The sequence below is a fragment of the Lynx canadensis genome, chromosome E3, assembly GCF_007474595.2.
Source record: "Lynx canadensis isolate LIC74 chromosome E3, mLynCan4.pri.v2, whole genome shotgun sequence".
Classification (NCBI taxonomy): Eukaryota; Metazoa; Chordata; class Mammalia; order Carnivora; family Felidae; genus Lynx; species Lynx canadensis.
The window spans coordinates 33,226,230-33,252,406 of record NC_044318.1 but is presented as its reverse complement, the minus strand read 5'-3'; the positions used below and the strand labels follow the sequence as shown (position 1 = coordinate 33,252,406).

At 55.7% G+C, this 26,177-nt stretch overlaps 2 protein-coding genes across 3 annotated transcripts; both read right to left on the bottom strand.

Annotated features, from left to right (window-relative positions):
- Positions 1 to 807: 807 nt before the first annotated feature.
- VGF (VGF nerve growth factor inducible) lies at positions 808 to 3,881 on the bottom strand. 2 transcript variants are annotated; one of them, XM_030301483.1, is made up of 2 exons: positions 3,703 to 3,881; positions 808 to 3,195 (listed from the first exon to the last, which is right to left on the bottom strand). In XM_030301483.1, the coding sequence occupies exon 2, from the start codon at positions 3,173 to 3,175 to the stop codon at positions 1,319 to 1,321; it is 1,857 nt and encodes a 618-aa protein (XP_030157343.1). In that variant the 5' UTR covers positions 3,176 to 3,195; positions 3,703 to 3,881; the 3' UTR covers positions 808 to 1,318. The 2 variants fall into 2 exon arrangements, with proteins under 2 accessions (XP_030157343.1, XP_030157344.1); XM_030301484.1 differs by lacking the exon at positions 3,703 to 3,881 and adding an exon at positions 3,324 to 3,517.
- A 5,153-nt stretch (positions 3,882 to 9,034) lies between these two features.
- On the bottom strand, positions 9,035 to 12,999 carry NAT16 (N-acetyltransferase 16 (putative)). Its single transcript, XM_032591585.1, is given in 6 exon segments — positions 9,035 to 10,929; positions 10,931 to 11,046; positions 11,049 to 11,097; positions 11,696 to 12,184; positions 12,665 to 12,810; positions 12,892 to 12,999. Coding segments are annotated over 6 exon segments (1,293 nt in total). The 3' UTR covers positions 9,035 to 10,544.
- Between the last annotated feature and the right edge of the window lie 13,178 nt (positions 13,000 to 26,177).

Sequence of the window (26,177 nt, the reverse complement as noted above, 5' to 3'; positions counted from 1 at the left end):
ACGGTGTCTCCGGCTCTGGAGCTGCCTTTGGCCAGGTAGGAGCCATTCCTGGGGACATAGTTTCACACCTCTGAGGTTTCTTTGTGGAACATTTCATTCGGCTGTTTTTTGTTTTTGTTTTTATTTCTTTTGAGAGAGAGAATGCTGGAGCGAGGGGCAGAGAGAGGGGGGTCAGAGAGAATCCCAAACAGGCTAAGTGCTGTCAGCGCAGAGCTCAGTTCGGGGCTCCATCTCACCGTCCATGAGATCATGACCTGAGCCAAAGCCCAGAGTTGGACACTTAACTGAGCCACCCAGGCGCCCCTCAGCTGGTTTAGTTCTATTTGGAGAGAAGAGTCAGGAGTTCAACAGTATATCCAACCCTGTGTGCTTTGCAAAGGGTTGAGAAATGTCTAAAAGCAAGGTGTTTCTATAGCTGGAGGCCCTTCCTCCCTGTTTGTTGCGAAGTATGTAGGACCAGGGAATTTAGGGGGCAGTTAAGGGAGGCGAGTAGGTGGAACAGGGACTGTGGGGAGCCACCAGTACTGCCTAAGAGGCCAGAGGATCATGGACAGAAGAGCCTTCAAAGTGGCCTGGAGCTGCCCCACCCTGGGGACCAATGACTTTACCCCCCGCCACCACCCCTAAGCTGGAAGTGGAATTTAGGCTTTCTTAGTAGATGTGGGCCATATTCTACTCTTGAATATGGTTGAAAGTGGTTCCACTACCCTCACTTTTGAACAGGGTGTTGTGGCTGGCGCTTCCCTCACCGCCCCTTGGGGAGGACCACGGAGGCCCAAGGGGACGGGTGAATAAGGGAGAACAAAGTCCTAATAAAATAGTCACTTTTATTTCTTAGCAAAACTATTTCCTCCGTGAGGGGTATTTACAACAGAGAAGGGAAAGAATAGGTAAATTCACACCGAACTGGAGAGGGTGGAGAGGCTCCTGGGAGGCCCAAAGGGCAGGAGACAGACACTTCTTCACACAATTAACTGGAATAGCTTTTTCCGGTTTTGGACGGGGACGTCCCGAGAGGGACTAGTGGGGACCAGAGGCCGTGGTAGGAGAGGGAATTCGCACAAACCGCCCGCCCGCCTGGGATGGCCCCGGGAGCCCCCTTGAATGAATTTGGGGAGTTCGGGCTTCGAATCCGGGAAGCTGTCTGACAGGTCCCGGCGCAGCCCTGGGGCGGGGCGACCCGGGGGTAGGGGCGGGGCCAGGCGGCGGCCAGGGATGGGGCTGGGGTGCATGCAAACACCTAGAAGGGGAGAGGAGCAACACGGAGGGGGGTGGCAGCGCGCGCGTCTCCGGCGCGCGGGGGCGGGACCGGGGCAGGTCACGGGCGCCGGAGCAGCACGTGCTCGATGTAATTCTCCAGCTCCTCCTGCTCCTGCATCCGGCGCTCCTCCGCCTCCGCCTCCTCCTGCGCGCGCCGCGCCTGGGCCTCCCGGCCGGGATAGTGATGCGAAGGCGGCAGGGCGTGGTGGTAGTGGCGGCGGCGCGAGGCAGCGGGTGGCTGCAGTGTCCGCGGCCGGATGTAGTTGGGAAAAGGGTGGTAGGGCCCCGGGGGAAACAACTCGTCCTCCTCGCGATCCCAAGGCGGGAGCACCTCGTTCCAGTCGGGCAGCTCCTCTCGGGCGGGGGCGGGGGCGGGAGGCGGGGGCTGCGGGGAACGGACGTGGGTGGGGGCGGGGGCGGCCCGGGGGTGCGGCACGGGCTCGGGAGGGGCGTTCTTCTTCCGCTTCCGCTTCTCCTCCACCTCTTCGATGATGCTGACCACGTCGTCTGCTGGCAGATGGAGTTTGGTGGACAGCTCAATAAGGCTGTCGATCGTCTGAGGGTCCATCTCTTCGTCATCGTCCTCCTCCTCCCCGCCCTCCTCTGCCCCCTCAGCCTCCTTCCGACGGTGGCCGGGCATCTCCTCCTGGGAGCGCTTGTCCTCGGCTCCGGCTTCTCCGTCCTCCTCCTCCTCTGCGAACAGCAGCGCGTTCTGCCGCGCCCTCTCCGCCTCCTCCGCCTCTGCCTCCGCCTCCGCCGCCTCCTCATCCTCTTCCCCCACCCTCTCCGCCCCGCCGCGTCTCTCCTGCTCCGCCTCCGCATCCTCCCTCACGCTCTCTCGCTCCTCCTCCTTCTCCTGCAGCCCCCGACCCCCAAGGCCGCGCTGCCGGGCCCCGCCCTGCAGCAAATATTGGAGCAGCAGGTCCGAGGCGAGGTCTGCCAGCCGCTCTTCCTGCGCCGCGGCCTGCCGTGTGGCCTCTGCCTGTCGCCGCCCGGCTTCTACCTGCGCCAGCCCTTGCTGTAGAAGGCGCTCCCCAGCCTCAGAGCCGCCCAGGAGTGAGCTCTCCGGACGGCGCGCCTTGGGGAAAGGGGAGCCCAGGCTTTGGTACGCCTTGGATAGGGGTGCCAATGCCTCACCTAGATGTGTTTTGGGGGAGGATACCCCTTCCCCGAACTGGTGGGCTTCAGGAAGGGACCCGCTCTCGGGCATACGCGCCTGGAATTGCGGGGGAGCGGGGGGTGGCAGGGGCGCGCGCTCCGGAACGCGCGCCTGGAACTCTCCCCAGGAAGCGCGCCACACGCGCTCCGGCCCGGGGCTCTCCAGGTTGACTCGGGTCAGAGTGTGCGTGCGAGTTTCCGTTTCTGCTGCCGCTGTCTCTTGCTGGCGCTTGGCGCTGCTCGGACTGAAATCTCGCAGTTCCTGGAGCAGAGAAGCTAGCGCCTCGAGCTCCTCGGAGGGGTCTCCAGCCTCGGGACCATTCTCCTGAGTCTGAGGGCGAGGCGGGGCCGCAGGTGCCTGGGTCTCCGGCGCCGGCAGGCTGTGGGTCTGGCTGCGCACGGTCTCGGTCAGCAGAGCTTCTGCTGCTTCTTCCTTTGGCCCCTGCTGGGAGCCGCCGGGAGCCGGGGGCGAGGCCGGGCGGTCAAGTGCCTGAAGCAGCACCGCGGCCAGCGCCCGGGGATCCACGCCCTGGAAAAGCTCTCCCTCGTCCTGCGGCTCAGAATTTCGAGCGGCTCGGACCTCTGGGGCGCTAACATCGTTCGGCCCGGGTGCTGCGTCCCCAGCTACCGGCTCTTTATGTTCAGAGCTGAGGGGAGGTGGCTGCGCCTCAGGGTGCCCCGGGGGCGCTGCTCCCAACCCCTTGATCAGTAGAAGGAAGCAGACGAGGGTGGAAGCCTGCAACCTGAGCGATTTCATGACCAAAGGACTGCCGGAGACTGTGAAAAATAGAAGGGACCAAAGAAAGAGAGGGTTTCTGTAAGAATTTTCCGCTCTCTGATTCTATATCCCCTTCCCCCACCTTTAATCAGGAAAGCCAGGGCTTCCCTCATCCCCCTAACCTTACCCAGAGGAGGGACGTTTAGAAGCAAAGGAGGAAGATGTTGTGCCGATCTCTGGAGTCGTGTAAATGGGAAAACGCCCGCAACCCTCGCTCCCCCAATGCCTCTTCGCCCCCTTGCCTAAGCCATCTCACTGCCAGCGCCCACGTACTAAGCAGCTAAGATAAGGTGGAAAAAAATCTCTGCTCCCTCCCCACAGGACTCCCCGGATGGTGCGTGGGCGACTTCAGCAGCAAGAGAAAAGCGGCGACTCCCCCACTTATCAGGGACCCTTACCGGGGTCTCCCCGCTGTGTTTTTAACACCCCCATCCGGGAGGAGAGAGAAACCCTCCCTCACGCCCACGGCTGCTGAGGGTTTGAGGGATGGACAGCGGAGTATTTACCAGCTGGTGTCACGATGCGGGAGGTGGAGAGGAGGGTCGGGGCGGGGTGGGGACAGGGAAAGATCGGGACGCGTCCGCCTCGGCTCCGAGCAGTGGCTGGGATAGGAGCGACGGTCGAGTTCTGGCGTCCAGTGGGTTGGGCTCAGCTGGGTCCGCGCGGCTCTGGGCGACTCGCTCGCTCCGGCTTCAGCACGCTGGACAGCGCCCGCGCCGCTGCCGCCTTATAAAGGGGAGAGCGCAGGGTCACGTGGGCTGGCCCCGCCCCATTGACGTCAATGTTCATTCATGGGGAAGCGGGCGGGTGCCTCGAAGCGGGGGGCTGCCCAGTGATTGGAGGATGTGGTCTTCTCCCGGCCTGCGCCTGCGCACTGGGAGCCTCGGCTAGAGGGGCGTGCGTTAGCCTAGCACCAGGGAAATGAATGAATGAATGAATGAATGAAATCGCCGAGGCGGGCGGGGCAGGGGGCTATGAATGAATGAAGGAGGGACGAGGAGAAAAGGATGAATGAATGAATGGGAGAATGAATGGAAGGGTGGATGCGGAGACGCTGCAAAGCGGGAGGGTGGGTTACAGAGCAACTTGCAGCTGCGGCAGCCCGCGTCGCTGAGCCGAATAGGATGGGGGCACTCCCGGAGTCTGACTGGGTTATCAGTAGGAGATCCATACTGGGGAGGGGGAGGATAAAGATTCCAAAGCCGAGGAAGGGGCTGGACTCCCCATCCCCCGACCGCACGCACGGTCCATAGGGAACACACCCAAGGACGGCGTGAACCCGAGAGAGGAGGGACGGATCTGCGCGCCTGCGGGCGCTGTTCGCGGATCTACGGTGCGGGGTGCCAGTCCTGGGCCGGGGCAGATGGGTGGATCTTGCGGTTTTGGTAATCCCGTTGGAAAGGGTCCGAGTCAGAAGAAAGGGGAAAGATTGAGGATGTGTGTGCCTCTGTCTTGTCTGTTCACAGTCGGTGCGTGTTTGGAGAAAAAGGTGTGTCTGTCCTTCTGTCCATCTCACTCTGTAGCGTATGTTGGCGCCCCCGCTTGCCCCTTGTCAGCCCACTTCTCCCCACCCTCCTCCTGCTTCTTTCCCTCCCTCTGCTTCCCCCCCAAAGGACGTTTGGAGGGCGAGAGCAGACCAGGTGGGGAGGGGGTTGCGCAGGTTGGGGGGGTGACTCAACTCGAGCTCTCTCCACCGCTTAAAGGGAAGGTTTGAACGCGGTGGGGTGGGGGTGGGTGTGCAACGTCAGAGACAGCCCCTCTCTACCACCAGACCCCTCGTCCGTATCTCCTGCCAGAAGGGTTGGGGTTGGGGGCTTGGACAACTAGAGGTTGTGGGGGGGGGGGGGATGACGCACAGATTGCGCAAAGAGAATCCATCAGCGAGCCGGGTCCAGTGAAGGGAGACCAGCCGTGGGCGGGGGTGGGGGGGGAGGACGGAAATGGGGAGGGGGTAGGGGAGAAGAGAGGAAGGCAAGGGGAACAGCCACTGCAGGAATGAAGGGGAGGAGGGAGGTTGAAGGGGGCTGCGGTGCAGGCAGAAAGCTGTGCGGGGGCGTGGGCAGGGAAAGGGGGGAGTGACAATGACACATGCCAGACACACAAGAACTGCGGACACAGGGGTGCCTGTGGGCACACGCAGGACACCCGCGCCCTAAGACTCTGGAAACCGAGATCAGGGCAGTCTGTCAGGGCTCAGAGACTCTTTCTGAGCCAGTCCTCAACCCCCTCCTCATCTCTTCCTAGCACTGACCCTCCTTCTCCCTCTCTCTCTCTCTCTCTCTCTCTTTCACACACACACACACACACACACACACACACACACACACACTCACGTGCTTTCCCTCTATAGCCAGCAGTGGCTTCTCGGTTCCATCAGTGGCTCGACTTTCCCAGAAGAAAGCCCATCAGCTCTGCAGGGAAAGAGGTGGGGAGGAGCAGAGAGAGAGGCAAGAGAGAGGAGATGGGAGCAGGAGAGGGAGGGAGGGAGGAAGGAATCTGGAACAGGTAGAAGGAACAGGCTAAAGGAGAGGGGGAAAAAAAAAAGCCCTGAGAACCAAGGTGACTGTAGAGATGCGAAAGAAAGCAGAGAGAGGAGGGGGCAGCAGACCCCAAGGCTGTGATTAACCCCCATCCCCCAACACACACAACTGTCTAGGACCACTCCCTAACCCTGTGAGCTCCCCTCATTCCTTTCTCCTCCTCTTCTCCCCTTTATCTTCCCAGCCTGGTTACTGAGAGCAGTGGAATGGGGAGGGGGTCACGTTACCTTCCCGAGGAGGATGAATCAGTGAAATGGCTCTGACATCTGGAGGGGGGGAGGGGAAACCATCCAAGAGAGAAGGGGGGAGGGAAGGAGCCAAGGGGGGGGGGGCAGACTGAGAGCTGATGGGGCTAACAACTAAGTGTGAGATGAGGGGAGACAGGCACCTAGAGAAACAGTTTGTGTTCCTGGGGCCTTGTGTACGTCCCCATGCACCTGTGTGTGCATGTACATATATGTGCATGTGTGTTTGTGTGTGTGTAGAGATTGATGAAACATAAACGGGTGGGGAGAAAGGGAATTGGAAGACCAGTTGTGTATTTAATCAGATAGAGTGGATGGGCATGGTAGTGTTCCAATTTAAATATGAAATCTCTCCCAATCTGTGTGGCCGTGTGTTTTGCCTGTGTCCAGATGTCTTTGTAGAAGTATGAGTGTGCAGGGGTTCTGATCCTTCTGAGTGTCCATATACTCGCGTGGTTGGGAGACTGAGTGCATCCAGTCTGGGCATCTGCTGGTGTCTGAAAAGTGAGCCTGGCTTGATGTGTCAATAGTGTGTGTGTGTGTGTGTGTGTGTGTGTGTGTGTGTGTACGCATGTGTCTTTGTGCATTTCCCTGGGTCCTTCCATACCTTCTGATATATGTTAGAAGTTATGTGGATGTTTCTGTCTTTGATCTTGCTCGCCCCTCCCCCACATCCACCATGTCTAGATTTCTGTAAAGTAAAGCCACTCCTCTGCAGCCCCCAAGTTTGGGTCCTTGCCCCCCATTTTCAGATCATTCCTCCATTCTTCCCCAACTCTTCACCCCTTCCTTCCTTCACTCAGCCCAGAAGCTCAGGAGAGCTTCTCAGACACTGACATCCCAAGAATTTCAGTCAGCATGGGGTGGAGTAGGGGACAGCAAGGTGGAAGCCAGGCACCCAGGGTGATAGGCTTGGTCATTCCACAACCTGGATCATGCCTGCACAGACCCTGAATCTCTGGGTCTGTTTCGGCCTCTCTTCGTCTCAGTTCCCTACCTGGGTCTGCGCATTCACACACACCCCACCTCTCAGAGATGTGATGCGCCCTTCATATCCTGCTGCCTCTAGGGGCTTCTGGAAAAAAGCTGGACTGGGGACAGAATCCTGGAATCGGTAGAGGAGGGAGGTGGCAGGAAAGAAAGAAAATGGAGAGACAGAGCTGGAAAAGGCATTGCTGAGATGGGAACCTGGAGGGTATGCCTGGTGCTTGCTCTGAGTTATTTGTATAAATCTATCTCTGTCTTTGTTTCCGAATCTCTCATACTCTCCAAGAGGGTAGCAGGAGAAGCTGGGGTCCGGTGGAGTAGTGATCCAAGCTGAAGATTTGGAAAGCCAGGAGAGGGGGGACAGAGCACTCTGTCTTTTCCCTGAGAAGCTTTGGAAGAGAAAAACAGGCCAGGGGCTTGGGGACCCTGCAGCTCACCGTCCCCCCATCTTTCCCTTCCCCCCAACTGGTGACTCACCTCTGCAGCCTTTCATTGCGTCAGCGATGGGGGGACAGGCAGGGAGGGGGCACTTTATGAGAGGGGAAGGGGTCTCCACTTAGAACTGAAAGAAGGCACAGGAAGTCCCCCTGAAAATGGCCCCATTAGAAAACATCATTGCCCTATCCCCTGCCCACCCCAGTTCAGTAGGGTATAGGGTGGGGAGTCCTGGGGAGGGGACTGAGAGGGGGCTGAGGGCCACTGGTGGGACTGGGGATGATGAGTGATAGGAAGGGGGTGCTCACCCTGATTTTCAGTTCCGGGGTCCCATTCCCTCATACCCCCACCCACTCCTGAGTGGGGGATGGGAGACCCAGCAAGCCGGGGGAGGGCAAAGCCGCAGAGATGAGTCACCAAGAGAATGAGAGAGAGAGAGAGAAAGAGACAGAGATGAGGGGAGACACAAAGAGAGACAGCTTCTGGAGAGACTGAGAAGGGAAAACACACACACCATAAAGATGATATCCACAAACTAATCAGAGAAAGCACATTACTTTCATAATCCTGAACCAGCCTCCTCCAACACCCACCGGTCACATACAAACATACTATTATTCAGAGTTACACTGATATTCTGAGACACACCCACTTACACAAACACAGTATCACACCTAGCCTCGGCAGTGTCACTCAGACACATGCTAAGATGTGACCAGGGTAATGGAGATTTGCGTTGAGAGCCCTCGTTTCTTTTACATGGGATGGTGGGAGGGGGCAAAAACCCTGAGGGAATGTGACTTCACAAATCCAAGATGCGGCTTCAGGGACTCGCAGGCTATGCCTTGCACACACCACGATACACAGTTGCCTACCTCCCCATCCACACATACATAGTAACATATCAAGCATCCTCCTCATCAAAAAGCCACTTGGAGTACCTGATTCTGGGGTACACCAGACACGTTGTCCCGAATACATCCCACCCGGACACCCTCTGACTTGTACACACATGTACAGAAACGCAGACACACAAAGACTCCCATGGACACACTCACACGGACGGAAACCACCTTGCGCTGCCTCGCCTGCGTCCACACGTCCTGGCGCCCCCTCGCGTTACTTTTCGGAGTCGCAGTCTCCGGCGCTCTGGAGCTCGGCTCCCGGGGGGGCGGTGCCCAAGCTCCCTCCACCTCCTCCCCCTTCCGCGCGTTGCCCACCCAGGAATCCGGAAAGCCAGCGCGCTGGCCCAGAGAGCTGGGAGTTAGACGCCTGGGTGGTGGGGCTGAGGGAGGCTGGTCCCGGATGCCAAGGGGAACTTGGGAGAAAAGCCCATAGAATTTGGAAAGCAGCAGACTCCCAGGCCCAGGGGAAAGCGAGACCCAGGCTTGTCAGGGCGCCGCGCAGCTGCCCGCCTCGCTTCTGAGCAACCGCTTCTTTCTGCCGCTTGGCTGGGGTGGGGGTGGGGGCGCGCAACGGCCAGCAGCCCTCTCCAGCTCCAGGAAGTCATTAGCCCCATTGCCACAGGGCTTAGAGATCCTCTCTAATACAGGCTGCTGGGGAAGGGGGAAGGATAATGCGCCTCATCCCTCCCCCGCTGAGAAGTGAAACAGACACAGAGGGTGGGCTAAGGGTCCTTTTTATTGTAATACAGCCACGGCTGAAGTGACAGGGAGGGTGGCAGCATGGCCAGGCGCTGAAGGCAGACAAGCAAGGCAGTGTAGCACAACAGCAAAACCGGAACTGGGGGAAGTGATGGAGCAGCGGCTGTCCTCTGTGCCCACCTTCTTCCACCTCCTGGCGCCCTCCTCTGCCCACGTCTCTGATTCCATCCCCAGCGACCCCTGTGCTTACTGTCAACAAATCCCTAGCAACTGTCCATCGTCCAACAAGAAGTTCAAACAGTCACCGCCACAACGAGTGAGGTTCTGAGGCATGCTCTGGCTTGGGACAGACCTGAACTCCAGTCCCTGCCAGGCTCCCAGCTACTCTGAATGACTTGGAAGTCACTTTGATCTTTCTGAGTCTGTTTCCTCCCTCGGTGGTAGATGTGAGGATCCAGTGTAGAAGACAGCGCTGTGCAATTGCAGCTGTTACTACTTGCATTGAAATAGAAAACTGCCAAAGTCCAAAAAAAAACCCCATAAAGGAACCAGAGGAAGGGAGGGATGTCCAGAAATATCTGGAGGCAGGGGTTCCAGTTGCACTAGAAGGAAGCCTGGTTAGAGCCAGAAGACAGCCCCATACTGGGCTGAGGAAACTGCCCTTCCCAGCTCAAGCCCCCTGTTTCATGTCCTGGTTCAGGCACTGGTTGGGGATATAGGAAGGGGGCCTGGGAAATAGCAACATCGTGCAAAGTTGGACGAACCCCATCAGGGGGGGCAGGCTTGTAAAGATGTGTCACCAGAGGGTCAACAGGGCATTATGATTGTTTCATTTACAGGCTCTCTCTCCGTATTGCACACAGGGCGGGTGATGAAGAGTTCATGGGGAAGAGGAAGGGAGGAGCAGACAAATGGGCAATGAGGAGCTAAGTGTCTGGAGGGGGGGGGGTCCGGGGAATAGGAGGATGGGAGCTCAGAGAGAAGGAGAGAGGGGACACTGATGTAGAGGCGCAAGAGACTGAGAGGGAGGCAGGAGGGGAGCGCAGGGCAAGCTCTGAGAGCTTGAGAAAGGGCGGGAGGAAGAAAAGTAATACGTGTTGGGCAGCTGGACCTTGCACATCCCTCTACCCGCTTCCGCCCACGAGGAGGCAGAAGGGAGAAGCCAGGAAGGACGGAGTTCCCCGCCAGCCCAGGGCGACGGACAAAAAAAGGCTCTGAAGCCTGTGAAGGAACCCATTCTTTGGCCCGTGAGGGGAACGGGCGGACCATAGCAGAGCAAGGGCCTCCCCCAAACCCGGCGATCGGATCCAGTTGTGGGCCATAGAGTGGGCGCGCTAGAGGCGAGATGGCAGAGAGGCAAGGCTAAAAGGTTGGCGGGGGGGGGGGGGCGCTCCGGTAAGGGTAAGCAGGCTTCCCAGCCGACCACGGAGAGTAGGGGGAGGGGGCGGAGCTTGCAAACACTGGGGGGCGGGGCTTTCTGGAGAGCAGCGAAAATGGACGGATCTAAATGCTCCTCTCGCCTCCGAGAGGAGAGGCCCTAGATGTCGGCCTCCAGCGGGTACTGTTCTGTGTAACCCTTGACCAGCTCGAGCCCCAAGCCGGCCTGGCAGAGGTCAGCCAGCTGCGACCATAACTGGGACGCCAGGAAAAGCTGGCGCATGGCGTTGAGACCCGCGAGGCGCGGGGCCTGGCCCTGCAGATGCCGCAGAAGCCGGCTCTGCGCCTGCGCACCAGCGCTGCGCACGGCGTCGACGTTGAGGTAGCGCCACGTGCCGTCACCGCCGTGCGGGATGAGGAAGGGGCGCGTGCACAGCGTGGGTAAGCGCGGGCGCGCGGAGCTGTCTACATGCCACTCCAGGCCCTTGGCCACCAGCGGGCGCAGGTTGCTCTCACGTGGCCGGTAGGGCTGCCAGTCCTGGGTGAACGTCGCGCTGCACGGAAGGCAACAGTAGGAGGCGGGCCACGTCGCCGCCAGTCTCCGACACGGTCTCGGTGGGCAGCGGCGAGGTGACGGAGGCCCGCAGCGCCGCCAGCTGCACACGCCCAGCCGCGCCAGTAGCACGGAGGCATTGACTCAGACCCAAAGGATGCTCCTGTGGGGGGCAAGAGTGAGCGCGGAGTGGGCAGCGGAAGGGCTGGAGAGCCCAGCGCCTCAGCATCTTCACACCCACGGGCTCCCAGCTGTGCCGGGCCAAGTGGAGTGGGGTATGTGAAAGCCTGCCCCACCCCCGAGGGTAGCATGGAGGACCCAGGGGCAAGTCCTCAGGATAGGTTCCTGGAGCCCCAAGGAGGGGCGGGGTTAGTGTGCGGGAGCCAGGGGACTGGGGGTGTGGGCCCCTGGGTCTCGGAGGGGAGTGGAAGGGAGGAAAACAGATCAGTCGGTAGGATAGGGGAGCCGGACGGAAAGGACAAAGATTCACATTAGGATGTTTGGATCCCTGGAGGGAGGCCGGATCAACAGAGAGGAGTCCCGGTCACGGAACTCCGGACGCTTAGGCTCCTCAGCCATCTGGAGTAAGGACTGAGGGTTTGACGGCTGGGAGTCGGGAACTTTTTGACTTCCCCCGGGCAAAAGGGCCTGGGTAAGGACTGGGAGTCCGGGGGCGGGGCTCACGGGCGCCCCCACTCGGTAGAGCCAGCAGAGAAGGAAAGCCGGTGACTAGGCTCGCGGGGAGGACGCCCGGCTACCCGAGCTCCCTTGTCCTTCTCACCTGCTTGGTGATTAGGCCGTGTTTCTTGAGCTCCCGGGGGCCCACTTGGTCGTCCCGGGTGAGCCGTGCCACCTTGACCCCCGGGTTCTGTGTCTTGACCAGCTGCGGGCAGAAGCGCCGCAGCAGCCCGGCCACGCCCTTGCCGCGCTCCCGGGGAGCCACGCACAGCCCCTCCACCCGCGCCGTCTCCCCGGAGTCGATCACGTGCGCCGACTCCAGCGCGATCGGCGGACCCAGGCCGTTAGGGGGCCCTCCGCCCCTGCCGGGACTCTCGGCTCGCAGGGCTCGCCTCTTCCCACAAGCTGAGCACTCCGTCGTCACCACCCCGGGCGCCAGGCCAGGCCCGGGCCTGCCCCAGATCTCCTCAGCACTTGGGTCTCGAATTCCAGAGCCGGCAGAGAGGGAGCTCATGCGCCGGGCTCTCGTCCACCTCTCGAGATGCTCCAGCTCCGCGTGCACCCCGTGCCTGAGCACTGGCCACGCCCCCTTCCCTTGGATCCACCCCAGGAGCTGGCTACGCCCTCCCGCCCCGGGCCTTGCCACGCCCCGCTTCTTCTTAGCTCCGCCCCGGACCCCGTCTAGGGGCTGGTCCTGCTAACCGCGTCCAGGTGCTTTTTCGTACGCGGGTTCGGTCTATCGGGGGTCCTGACCCCACTCTTGCTCTCACCCCCGGTCTACCCTCTCTTGCCTGCTCTCTTCTTTTTGTGCTCCTGCTCCCAGGAACTCCAAATGAATGCTCAAACACCGAAGCTATCACCAGCCCCTCCCTCGGGTTCCTCTGCTACCCGTGTTGTCTCCATCCCACCCTCATTGGCTGGGCCCCTGGATCCGCACATCCTACTCTTTGGTTCCAAGGCCGACTGGCTCCTCAGCATCCGGACGGGGGCTGGGGGAGAGGCTCGCCTCCTCTCTTTCTTAAGGTCCACTCACCCAAACGTAGCTTCACCCCCTTTTCACCTGGGCCCCGGCTCTCCTCACTCCTGTTTCGCTTGGCCAGCACACGGTGCCGTCCTGTTCTGTTGCCACCACGAAGTCCAATGGCTGGGCCGTGGCCTCAGGCCCCGATCCAGACCTGGGGTTGGCCCCCAAGGACTTGGCCTTGGCCTCAGGCCCTGATTCAGCCCCCAGGGGCTCAGTCTCAGCCTCAAGCCCCCATCCGGATCTGAACTTGGCCTCTGCTTCCTGTAGCGGGGTGTTTGAGTGTGGCTCGACATCTGGCTGGGCCTCTTTTTCAGGCTTAGGGAGCTCTGAGCTGGCTGAATCACAACTGGATTGTTTCATCACCCTGCAGAAAATAGACAACCCAGTATCATGGTCAGAGCCCCTGTTTCCACATATAGCACCTGACACGCGCATGCGCGCTCACACACACACACACACACACACACACACACACACACACACACACTCCCCACAGTACTTTGCTACACAAATACCCCTTCTCTTTCTCTCTCCACACTAACCCTGGGAATTCAGGGCCTCCAACTCTGACCAAATCCCAATCCTACCCTGCCCCACCCTACCAGGGTGCTCCTCAACAGTGACAAACTCAGGAATGCCATGAGCTCCTCACGGACTGGCCCCAAATCTCCTTCAACCCCAGTCACCCCCAGGGACTCAGGCAAGGGGCAGAAGGTCCTTGGAGGGGTAAAAAAAAAAATGGAAAGACATCCCTCTAGGGTCCCACCATCTCTCTCAGGCCTCTGCAAGAACATGGGAAAGCCCCGTCATCCCCACTCCTCCTACAAGAGGGTTCCCTGAGAAAAGCAGAGGGTTCAACCTCCTCCCCTTCCTACCACTGCCACTCTCAATCCCCAGGGCAAAGGGAGGAGGATGTAGATGCCAGATCTTCCCCCTATGTCCACTCCAGTGCCCTCCACTCCCCTCCAACACATACATTCAAACATAAGCCAGAGGAGTGGACAGGTGGACAGTTCCATTAAAAAATTTCAAGTCATTTCTCCCAGGCTAATCAAACCTGCCTTTCCCTTCCTTCTGCTGAAGTTTGTCCTCTCCTTCTCCATAGGAAGACCTGGTTCCACTCTAGGGCTAGATGATTATTTGGAAAAGGGCTCTGTTGGAGCTCCTGCAAACAAGATGTGCACAGGGATCACTGATGCCCCCTCCCCCCATTTACCTTCCCTACAGAGAGTCTCTGTGTTCTCTCTCTCCCTCTGTTCTGCTTTTAGTTTCTTCCTATAATTCTTGCTCTGTCTCTTGCTCAATACTTTCTGTGCCCTTCCCCTTCTCATTTTTGGGTCAACTCCTATGGATCTAGTACCCTTTGGCCTCCAGCTCTTCTGTTTTCCCTGCCAGAGACAGGGCCAAAGAGAAAGGCCCCTCCCCAAGTCCTGAAGACTCCTCATTTCCAGACCTCTCTCCTTCAAACCAACAAAATCAACTAATCGTTATTAATTTTTATTTGACTGGGGGAGGGGCAAAGGGAGGGAGAGAGAAAGAGAAACAGAATTCAGGCTCCATGCTCAGCACTGAGCCCAACGCAGGGCTTGATCCCAGGACCCTGGGATCCTGACCTGAGCCAAAATCAAGAGTTGGAAGTTCAACCGACTGAGTCACACAAGTGCCCACCCAAATCCTCCAATTAAATCCTCCTCCTCTCTTTCAGCCAATTATAACTGTCCCTTCATATAACCTACATTAAGCCTCATAAACCAACATCCCAGGGGACACACATACCAGCTACTTTGTGAGAGATAATATGGTGTTGGTTGGCTACTTATTTATTGTTAACAGGAACATGACCTAGGCTTGGGATAGGGGACAAACAATGACACCAAGGAGTTTAGGGATGATCTTAGCCTCTATGCCATAAACATAGCTTACATGAACACAGCGTGCCTGCTGTACAGACAAAGCTTTAAAACAAGAGCCCCATCTCCCTCTTTCTTTTCAGTCTGATGCTGATGTCTAAGGCTCTCCCAGGTAAGCCTGGATGAAGTAAGACAGCATCAGGCCAATGTCATCAGAGGTGGGGGCAGCACAGGCTCAGAGGATCCTAGAGCCCCTGCTAGAGTTGGGGACCATCAGGTTCAACCCACTTCTTTCACAATGAGGAAACAGACCCCCAAGGAGGCTAAGGTCTTGCCTAAAGTGACTCAGCTTGGGCAGAGCCAGGCTAACAGTTACGTTTTCCTAGCCCCCAGGCTAGTGGTGGGGAGACCTCTTTTTGGTGTATATTTGGATCTCCAAACCCAGCCTGAAGAGCAAGGAATTACTGGGTCCTTGGCAGGAGTCAAAGGTCCCAAGGGCTGAGGGCTAAGAACCAGAGATGGGACCATGGGAGGAATCCCCACTACCCTCTGCCCATGTCAGCAGTTCCTATGCCAACAACAAGCCCAAGCCGGGGACCAGCTCAAGCATCAGATTCCTTGTGACAGGCAGGAATGACGAGGCTCAGAAGAGATAAAAGCAAGTTAGCTTGTGGCTCCCATTTATGTCTCCAGGCAACCTCACCAGCTGTTCCTGAGTCCCTGGAAAATAACAAGCTGGTAGTTCTGTGCTGACTCCAGCGATTCCCCACTGCCCCAAAAAGGGACAGAAAGTGAGCAACTTGTAGACTGGGACACATCCAACGAATAATTCAAGACATGAGGTTTTGGTTACCCCTCCTGTGCTTTCAAGATGGGGGAGAGTATTTCCAAAGGGTGTGTCTATGCCTTGGATAAAGTGGTTTGTAAGGGGGTCACAGGGAAGAAGGAAGCGCCTGCAAATTCATCTCTTCCATTTTTCCCCCAGTCACTCTTCCACACCTGCTCCCTTTGGTGGGGAGGCGGGGGACAAAACAGTTCCAAATTCCTTAAGCCCTGGGGGAGGTGGGGACTGGGAAAAAAGCAGGTCGGGGGTTCCAGGCTAAGCCAAAGCTGCTGGCTGGCCCCACAACCCTGGCTCCACACTCTGATCCCTTCCCATCCCTCAGAATAGCGCCCTCCAACCGGGCTCCTTGAACTATCGCTCCCATAGGTGTCTAGGCAGAGGAAGGGGCAGCCCTTTGCGTCCAGGGCACTGTGGGAGATGTAGTTCCGGCATCTCCTGGACCAAGCTCCAGGAAGAGGGGCGGCACATCCCCTCCATATCCTCCGCATCCTTGGATCTATTCTTTCAATCTTATAAATATAAATGATCGCTCTGGGAGGGGATGATTCTAGTCCTCGCTGGGCATGCTGGGAGCCCCCCTACCCCACCTCCACCGCACCCCACACACCTGAAATATTGATGCCCTTGAGGTCGACAGCTTCTCGGAGCTGGAAGAGGGAGCAGAGGGAGCAGAGAGCGGAGAGGCGGAGACAAAGAGACGGCAGTTACACAAAGCGCCCAAAGAACAGAGCGGGAAGGACAGGAAGGGAGGCAGGAAGGAGACAAAGGCGGACAGGGGGATGCGAGGCAGAAGAGGATGGGAGAGGGGAGTGGCAGCAGGCATGGATATCAGACACAGACATGACACCTCGTGACTCAGGGCCCAGCAGATGCCAAAAAAAGTCCTAGCGCTGCACCCCCTCCCCAGAGAGACCATGAATAGAAAACAGCGACACACCCCCTTCTCCCCACGGTGTGCGACGGGGGAAGGGGTCAAGGGGAAGAGAAAGCCAGAAAAGGGTCTGGAAGAGAACAGAGACCTGGGGACGGAGGCAGGGAGACAAGATAACATGGGGCAAAGGCAGGGGGTGAGGAAGATAGACCAACGAGCAGTGTGTGCGTGGGGGTGGGGGGAGAGTGCCCCAGGGCCACAGCCATGGGCTGGGGACTGTACTCGGGGGTCTTCGCCAGTTTTCCCTCTGCCCCGTTCCAAGAGTGGGGGTGGGGGCGGCAGGCGCGCGAGATTCCGAAGGAAGCTGTCTACTTGACAGGGGTCCCTCTGGGCACCAGGCTCTGGGGACAGGTGGGAGAGCAATGGCGACGGGGTGGGGGAGGGATGACGGACAGCAAAGTGTCTCTGAACACCTAGGCGAAGTCCAGGTCCCAGTTATCTAGGTCACCGGACAGGGAGAGGTTGGGCTGTAGGGGGCGCAGCGGCTGACTTCCCCGGGCGGGGGTGGGGGGTGGGGGGTGGGGGACGGTGGCCTTCTGCTGCCCCCATTCCGCGGTGGAGGAGCACGCCAGCCCCGAGGCCCGCGGCCCCCTACCTCGCCGGAGCCGGAACCGGGGCGGGGAAGCCCAGACACGGAGCGGGGCCGGCCACGCGGACAGCGAACGGTGCCGGTAGAGGGGTCCCTTCGGAGCCCCGAGGGTCGAGCTCGGGTGACGTGCGGGGACCGGAGCAGTCCCAACTCGGAGTGAGAATGTAGGGTCTGCGCTGCGGCTCAGTTCGGCACGCGGGCGCGAGCGGGGACATTCGGGGTTCGGGCGCTGCGGGCACCTCCCGTGGCGACGCTCAGCCGGGCCGGGCGGCGGCTCCGAGGGGCGGAGACCCCAGCGACGTGGAGGAAACCCGGCCCGGATCTGGAGTGGACTCGGGGCGGCCTTGGGGAGGTGCGGGCGGAGAGCAGGTGCCCTGGCGGGGCGGGGGGTGGGGTGGCGTGTGGACCTGGGTGGCGGGCGCAGCAGGATAGCCTCAAGTCTGGCGGACGAGACTCCGCCCCTTGTCCTGGCTAGGGAGCCGGACCTTAGGTGGAGGTGCCTTGGGGTTTGGTGGGGGGGGGGGGGGGAAGGGGGTACTGCTGGCTTAGTTATTGCCCCCACGTCCCTAGCACCTCTATGCTCTGTCCTGAAGCACCCCCCCCTCCCCCAATCTCGCAGTCCTCCCTCCGACCTCCCGCCGCCAGATAAGTCAGAGCGACTGGAAGGGGCACGCAGAGCCCTGGGGACCAGGTCAGAGAAACTGATCAAAGAAATTGGAAAGTCGTGAAGACGGGGATGTGAGGGGACACCAGGAGACAGAAGCAGAGAGGCTGAAGGGAGCAGAGCGAGGCCAAGACCGGTCAGAGTGTCCACCCCTCCCCGGGGGGGCGCAGGGTAGCCTCGTCCCGCATCAGAGGTGCATCAGAGGCCTCAGCTCACGCTCAGCGGCTGGCCAGCAGGCAACCAGGCCCCCACAGGGCAGCACGCAGAAAGAAAAACTCCAGGTACACCCACGAACCCACTCCCTCACCCCCAGCACACGAACACAGACCTCTGCGCGCGCGCGCGCGCACGTCCTGGGGATCTCCGCACACGCTCTGCACCTCGTGCTAAACCGGGTGTGTGGGGGAAGGGTGGGAAGAACAGGCAGATGTGTCCAGGAGCACTGTCCCCAATGAGCTGGTGGCCCGGGCACTTAACTCCCGAGGGGCTCCTTCCCACCCTCCCCCCCAAAATGAGGTAAAAAAAAAACACCTGCAATTCTTCCCTGTAAGGAACCAGGTAAGTGATGGATGGGGAAAGCCCTTCAGTGACTGTAAAATGCTGCAGGGATTATTAGGTCTGTTAGAGGTGAGAGCCCCTCTCCCTCGCCCTCCCTCCAGGGTCTGCCCAGCTCTCGTGCTCCTCCTGCCCCCAGAGTTAATTTCTCACCTATCTCATTCCACTTTTTTTTTTTTAATTTTTTAAATGTTTATTTATTTATTTTGAGAGACAGAGACAGAGCATGAGCAGGGGAGGAGCAGAGAGAGAGACACAGAATCCGAAACAGGCTCCAGGCTCCGAGCTGTCAGCACAGAGCCCGATGCGGGGCTCGAACTCACAAACCGTGAGATCATGACCTGAGCCGAAGCCGGGCGCTCAGCCGACTGAGCCACCCAGGCGCCCCTCATTCCACTTTTTTTTACACTTTCCAATGGGCTGTGATCAGATGAAGGTTCATGTCGTGTTCCTCGGCTCCCACACACATGGCCACACAATAAGTAACTTGACAAGTTACTCAACCTCCCCCCACCCTCCTCCTCCTCCTTCTTTTCTTAATAGGACTTCACCCCATTTCTATTTTTTTTTTCTATTTCTGATTTTTAAAACTGCTAACACACTGCACATCTCAAAGCCGCAGTTCAGGTGGAACTTGCTCAATTGTGGGATAGCACGTAAAAAAGAGGAATTGGAGGAAAAAAATCACTAGTGGCAGGCAGTAGATGCAACCAGGCTCTAATCCGCCCCCCCCCCCCCGCGCTTTTCACCAGAAGCCCCGCCTTCTGCTACCAGAAACTCTGGGATTGGTCCAACGTCCTCCACTTCCAGTTCCGTCAACCAATCAGAATAGAAAGTCCCCCCTCGCCCCGCCCCGCAAACCCTTCAAGTGCAAACCACTCTGAAGGAAGAAGTCAGCGCCCATTGGGCCGATCAAACACCGTCAGGGTCCCAAATCACCAAGCTCAGACTTCTGAAGTCTCAGCTCCCCAGAGGGGCTAGCGGGTGGTAGTGGTTGGAAGATGACTAATCTCCTGGCTGCCCCTCCCAGCGAGGAAGAACAGGAGGCTGTCAGCATCCTTAAGTGCTCTGAGGATGTTGGCAAGTGGGACATCACCCTGTGCCACTGTGCTTTAAAAGAGGCCGAGGTTAAGACCGGTGGGGATGGAAGAGTGCTCTGCTGGTAGAGGTCTGGGTTCCAGAGCCACCCTGTACCCCCTCCTGATGGTGAGCCACAGCACCACCCAGAATGTTTACAGAGCACTTTGACTTACTTCTCACAGCACTGTAGGATGGGTGAGGCTGTATAGTGCGGGTTCCGAGAGGTCGCATGGTATGGGCTAGGGACGCTGGGGGGTTTTCTGACTGCAAACTCAGACCCCACTGCCCACTCACCTCTCGGAGGTGCTTTGCAAGCTGTAAAGCAAGCAAATGTCAGTGCTGTTAATGTTGGAGATTTCCCTTAGTTGCTCTGAATTTTGTAAACACCTATACCTTGGGGTCCCTATTGGCTTTGGCCCTCACGCTGGGCTTGCTTATTTGGGCCTTTTATTTGGGAGAGCCTGATGTTTTGTTTGCCTTCTCTCAGGGCAGGTGGGCCCTACTGTCAGCCGGGCAGTGCTGTCGCTCTCTGTCATTTCTTTTGGGCCCATCCTCTGCCGCAGGGGCCTCCCCATCCTTGCCTTTCTCTCCCACCCCTCATCCCCAACAGACCACCTTGGGTCTTCCTCCCTACCTTCTGAACACCTCCGCACCCCAGGATTCTTGTGTCCAGGACTTCCTCCTCCAGAGTTTGTGGGTTTTGACTGTTCTCCTCTCTGACCCCTCTTCACCCTCTGACTCTCCAAGCTGTGAGATCGAGGCTGAGACCCCTGCCCTCTCCCTGATCCAGTGACCCCTCTGTCTGGGCAGTTCCCTAATCCACAAGTCAGGTCTCGACTTCCCAGGTCGTCTCCAGCTATCTGTGGGATGACATCAATTGGCTGATAGCAGAGAAATAAAATATGCTTAACAGGAACTGAACTGGGCACCTCGTATGCTTTTTGTCGTACAACTTTCGTGACCAGCTCATCTGCAGATAAGGAAGGAGACCAAAGATCAGAGGGTTAAGTAATTGGCCCCAAGTCACAGAGCCAGAGAATCCATAAAAGTCTTACTTAGGATTATAACACTGAAAAGAATCATCCAGGTCATCTCAGAAGGCAAAGTATCACAGATGCCACATACTCCTGGTGACTCACGGTTTCCTCATCTGTAAAGAGGGCATAGCACCTAACTTCCAGTAAAGATTGAATAAGATAACGAATGAAAAGTGCCTGACATTGCATAGAAATTCAATTAAAGGTAGGTGCTACTATCTAGCTAACTGGAACAGCAGTTCTCACATGTGGGGCACTGTAGCTTATACACTGGAATTCACACATAACCAGAAGCCCGTCTTATTTATTCTTCCTTTGGGGCTGTCAGATGTTAGGAACTTTGTGAACCAGGTGATAGAAAGCTGGGAGACCATTGAGCTTGATGGTGAACTCTTTTTAGAACAAGGCTGATGTTACAGTTAACTTTATGCCTTTGGCACTTTGTTCAGGTCTTGGGCACATAGTAAGTCCTTAATAAGTATGTTACGAATGAATGAATGAATGAATGAATGACTTCAACCTGTTTCTAGAGTGGGGTAAGGCAAGACCACCTTTGACCACTTATCAAAGGTCACCCCCTGGGTAGAGGTAAGACCAGATTCCCGGTATCTTAACCCCAAGCCAATGCACAAGCCAGCCTCACGCTACATTTCTAAAGGGTCAGCGTGATGGTTCTGCTTAGAAGTCCCTGAAGTTCCGCCTCGTCTCTCCCCACTCATCACCAGGTTCCTCTCTCCAGTCCACATCATGCAACACCAGTAACATCTGTCATTCATTCATTCGGCAAACATTAATGTCATCTTCTATGGGCCTGGTTGACCCACTTCTGCTCTCAAAGACTTCAGTCGAGTTAGCCATCCACTTTTATTCTGGACAATACCTAATACAAACAAAAACAGAACAGGGGCACCTGGGTGGCTCAATAGGTTAAGCGTCCAACTCTTGATTTCGGCTCAGGTCACGATCTCATGGTCGAGGGATGGAGTGCCACATTGGGCTCCTCACTGAGTGTGGAGCCTGCTTGGGGTTTTCTCTCTCCCTCCCTCTTTGCCTCTTCTCTACTCACATGCATACCCTCCCTCAAAATAAATAAATAAACATTAGAAAAAAAAATAGGACAGTACAGTGAAGCCCCACTAGCCTATCATTCGCTTCAACAATTATCAACTCCTAGCTGATATCGCTCTACATGGCAAGCATCCCAATATTTTGAAACCAATTTCAGACATCGTATTGTTTCACTGGTATTGCAAGAAATCATTTTAATGGCATTATCACAGTGATATGGATGGAATTGTGCCTTCCCCCCAATTCGTATGTTGAAGCCCTAACCCCTAATGTGACTGTATCTGGAGACAGAGCCTGTAAGGAGGTAATTAAGGCTAAATGAGGTCATAAGGGCGGGGCCCAAATCCCACAGAATTATAAAAGGAAGAGACACCAGAGATTTCTCTCTACCCATTACGCATTTGCAGAAAGAAAGGCCGAGGAGGCAGAGAGAAGTTGGCTGTCTATAGTTCAGGAAGAAAGCTCTCGCCAGAAGACGAATCTGCCAGCACCTCGATCATCACGGACTTCTAGCCTCAGAACCATGAGGAATGAATGTCTGTTGCTTACACCCTGTGTGTGGTGTCTTGTTATGATGATGCCTGAGCCGACTAAACACACACCTAAAACACTTCCTCCCTCCCTCTCTCTCCCTTTCCTCACTCACTCTAGGGGAAGTCAGCTTCCTTGTCTTGAGAGACTCAGCCCTGTGGAGAAGCCCACTGAACAAAGACCTGAGGCCTCAATCGAACCACTGGGAACTGAGTCCTGTCACCAACCATGTGAGTGAACTTGGAAGCAGATCCTTCACCCCCAGTTGAGCCTTGAGATACTACAGTCCTGGTCAGCAGCTTTAATGCAGCCTGAGAATTCTAGACCAGAATCTCCCAGCTAAGCCCGAAACTATGCTACAATAAATGTTTGTTCTTTCACGCTGGTAGGTTTAGGGGTTATTTCCTCTGCAGGAACAGGGAACTGATGAAGTTGATACATATTTTAGACTTATTTTAATCTACATATTTCCCTTCCACCTCTCCCTTTTTGCAACTATTTGTTGAAGAAACAAGATTGGTTGTTCCCTATAAATGTCCTCACCATCTGGATTATGCTGATTACACCTCCATGGTGTTGTTTGCCATATTTTTCTCTCCTCTGCTTTTCCTGTAGGCTGGGAATTAAATCAACATGCCCTGTCCAGTATGGTAGCCATTAGTCACTCATGGCCATTGGGCATCTGAAATGTGGCAGGCACAACTGAGGAACAGGGCTTTTTATTTCATTTCATTTGAATTAAAATTTAAAATAGATAACTGATCTAGTTATTGGAAAACTTGAAAAAAAAATGTATTTTTAAGTCATGTCTGCACCCAACGTGGGGCTTGAACTTACAACCCCAAGATCAAGAGTAGCTCACTCTTCTGACTGAGCCTCCAGGCAACCCTGGAAAACTTTTAAGTATGTTCAGAGTAACTTTTTCACTTGTGAATTTTACAAACTTTAAATATGGATCAAACATTTCCAGTGGATGTTTAGTGTCTAAACTGAAATATGTTCTTTTTTAAAAATTTTTACTTTTATTTTAGAGAGAGACAGAGAGTGAGAGAGAGCAGAGAAGGGGCAGAAGGGGGGAGGGAGAGAGAATCTCAAGCAGGCTCCACACTTTGTGTGGAGCCTGACGTGGAGTTTGATCTCACGACCCCAGGATTTCGACCTGAGTTGAAATCAAGTCAGACGCTCAACCGACTTAGCCACCAAGATGCCCCTAAATGGAAATATGTTCTAAGTGTACAATACAAACCAGATTTCAAGGACTTAGCCCCAAAGGAAAGTATGTAAAATATCTCATTACTGTTTTTTTATTACACATTGAAAGAATATGTTGGACATATTGGGCTAAATAAAAAATATTATTAAAATTAATTCCACCAATTTTCTCTTTATCATTTTATTGTATTATTTTATTTTAATGTATTTATTTAAGTAGGCTCCACACCCAATATGAGGCTTGAACTCATGATCCTGAGATCAAGAATCACAGGTGTGGGGCACCTGGGTGGCTCAGTGGGTTAAGCAACCAACTTCGGCTTAGGTCATGATCTCTTGGTTGGTGGGTCCGAGCCCCTTGTCAGGCTCTGTGCTGACAGTTTGGAGGCTGGAGCCTGCTTCGGATTCTGTGTCTCCCTCTCTTTCTCTGCGCCTTCCCCGCTCATTCTCTCTCTCTCTCTCAAAAATAAATAAACTTAAAAAAAAAAAAAAAAGAATCACACGCTCTACCAACTGAGTCAGCCAGGCACTCCTCTTTCTCTTTTTAAAGTAGTTACTAAGAAAAGCTTAAATCATACATGCACTTTTTTAGGAAGGACTGTATTCTTCCATCAAAGGCTCAAATGTAGTTTATCTTGTTGGAATCTTACCAGATGCTGTCGCTCAAGACTTCAATCCAATCCGTTATTAGGGCCTGCAAAATGTTGATACTCTTATTCTGTCATTCTAGGTGTTTCTGTGTTTGTTTTAACTAGTTGGAAAACACCTATAAAAGAAAACTTGTTCTTCTGTGCTCTGATTACCCTGAGGCATAGTTTGTGAAGGACAGCCAGGATGAATGCTTAAAATGTTTCCTTTTATTTGTTAATTTTCAAACTAACAAGTTGATGCCTTAGCAATTTTCAGTGGAGATCAACTCTTCTTTTTAGAACCACTATGAACTCATGGACTTTTAAACACGTTTAATGTGATACAGTTACTGTCCCTTCCTGATGTCTCAAGGTATCCAACTGTTCGGATAAACTGGTGCTTTACAGTGACACAGAAGGGTCATGAGCGATCCTTACAGAGAGAGTTACCGGGATGCAGAGGTGGGATGGGCTGAGCCTGCCTGGCAGGCTGGTAGGTTAAGGGAGGTGTCCTGGAAGTGGGACCCGAACTGAGCAGTAAACATTCCCCCCCAGAGGATGAAGGACAAGGTCCCGCCAGCAGGAGGGGAAAGCGAGAGCAAAGCCCGAGGCAAGCAACAGCCGGCTTCACAAGAACAAGCAGTTCTGGGTTGCACGCATCCATCCGGTAGGTAGGGGCTGGCCAGCAGGGGGCGTGTGGTGGAGGGCGGGGGGGGGGGGGGGGAGGCAGCGGGCAGGGGAGGGAGGGAGAAGGGAGGAGAGGGAAGGAGAGGGGAAGGGTTTTAAGCAGGAGTGACACATTTGCCTTGCGAGTAGAGACAGCCCTCTGGTGGCCACATGGAGGATAGCAGGGAAGGAAAAAGCCCTGAGAGCAGGCAGAGAGCCGAACTCGTGAAGTTTCTTGGGTTCGTGTATTTATAAGTTAGACTCTTCCAGATCAGGAGGAGAAATTACAGTGTTGGGGCTTATTATCCAGGCTAGTGATCCATGTTCTTTCTGTGCACCTGCCCGGCACACGTCCCCAAGGAAAGATCTCATGGCAATTGCTGACCACTTGCACTGAACATAATTTCTACAAGAGACCACCTCTGGATGGGTGCAGTCCCAGGCACAAGCAGAGAGGACTTTTGTGTGATTTTTTTTTTTTAAGTATGCTCCACGCCCAGCGCAGAGCCCAGTGCAGGCCTTGAACTCACGACCCTGAGATCAAGACGCGAGTTGAAATTGAGAGTCGGGTGCTCAACCGCCTGAGCCACCCAGGCACCCCTGTGTGAATTTTTTTTTTTTTTAATTTTTTTTTCAACATTTATTTATTTTGGGGACAGAGAGAGACAGAGCATGAACGGGGGAGGGGCAGAGAGAGAGGGAGACACAGAATCGGAAACAGGCTCCAGGCTCTGAGCCATCAGCCCAGAGCCCGACGCGGGGCTCGAACTCACGGACCGCGAGATCGTGACCTGGCTGAAGTCGGACGCTTAACCGACTGCGCCACCCAGGCGCCCCATCCCCTGTGTGAATTTTTAAAAAACACGTGTTGTGGGTTGAATTGTGGCCCCCTGCCTCAAAGAGATATATGGAAGTCCTAACCCCTCCTACCCATGAAAGAGACCTTATTTGAAAATAGGTTCTTTGCAGACATAATCCTATCAAGCTGAAGTCACCCTAATCAAGTATGACCGGTGTTCTATAAGGAGAGGGAACTTTGGACACGACACAGAGGGGAAGGCCGTGTGACAACAGAGGCAGAGACTGGGTGATGTCGCAACAGCCGAGGTTGATGACACCACCAGGGGCTGGAAGACGGGAAGGAGGGTTTCTCCTCTACTGGTTTCAGGGGGAGCAGACCCTGCTGACACCTTGATTTTGGCCTCTGAACAGTGAGACAATAAACTTGTTGTTTTAAATCACCAGATGAGTGGCACTTTGTTACAGCTCCCTAGAAAACCAGTATAGCTCCCTTCCTTCCCATGATGGGTACGCTGCCCCCCTCTCTGGCTCTGTGAAGGGACCCCCAAGCCCTCCCGGCCCTCTGCTGGGCTTCCCGGTGCTGGGCACAACCTACAAACCGGGCGGTTGGTTCCCTCCACAGCAGGTCTCTTGGACCAGGTCCCTTCATCTGTTCGGCACTCGTCATGCACTAGGCGTGGCGATCGCCATAACGTGGTCGAAACGCAAAAATGAGCAAGACATACTTCCTGCCCTCAACGTTAGCATTTAGGAACATGAGATAAAAGATTATAAGCAAGCCCGATGTTGGGGTAGCAGAACACCTAATGTGATGGTGCCCGTAACGTGATCACGTAATGCAATGCAATGTAATTTCACGCAATGTAATTCTTGTGAGGTGGCTGTGGTCAGGAAAAGATCTTGTGTCGAGATAATAGTGACACCAGCTGATGTTTGTTGAACACCCTGCCAGGTGCCACACTAAGCCCTTTGCATGTGTACCTCATTTAGAGCTCAGTGTGGACACTGTGGTGTAGATGACAGGATCAGAGCCTGCCACTATCCGCACGTGGTAAGTGCTGAACACCGGGGTGGGGGCTTG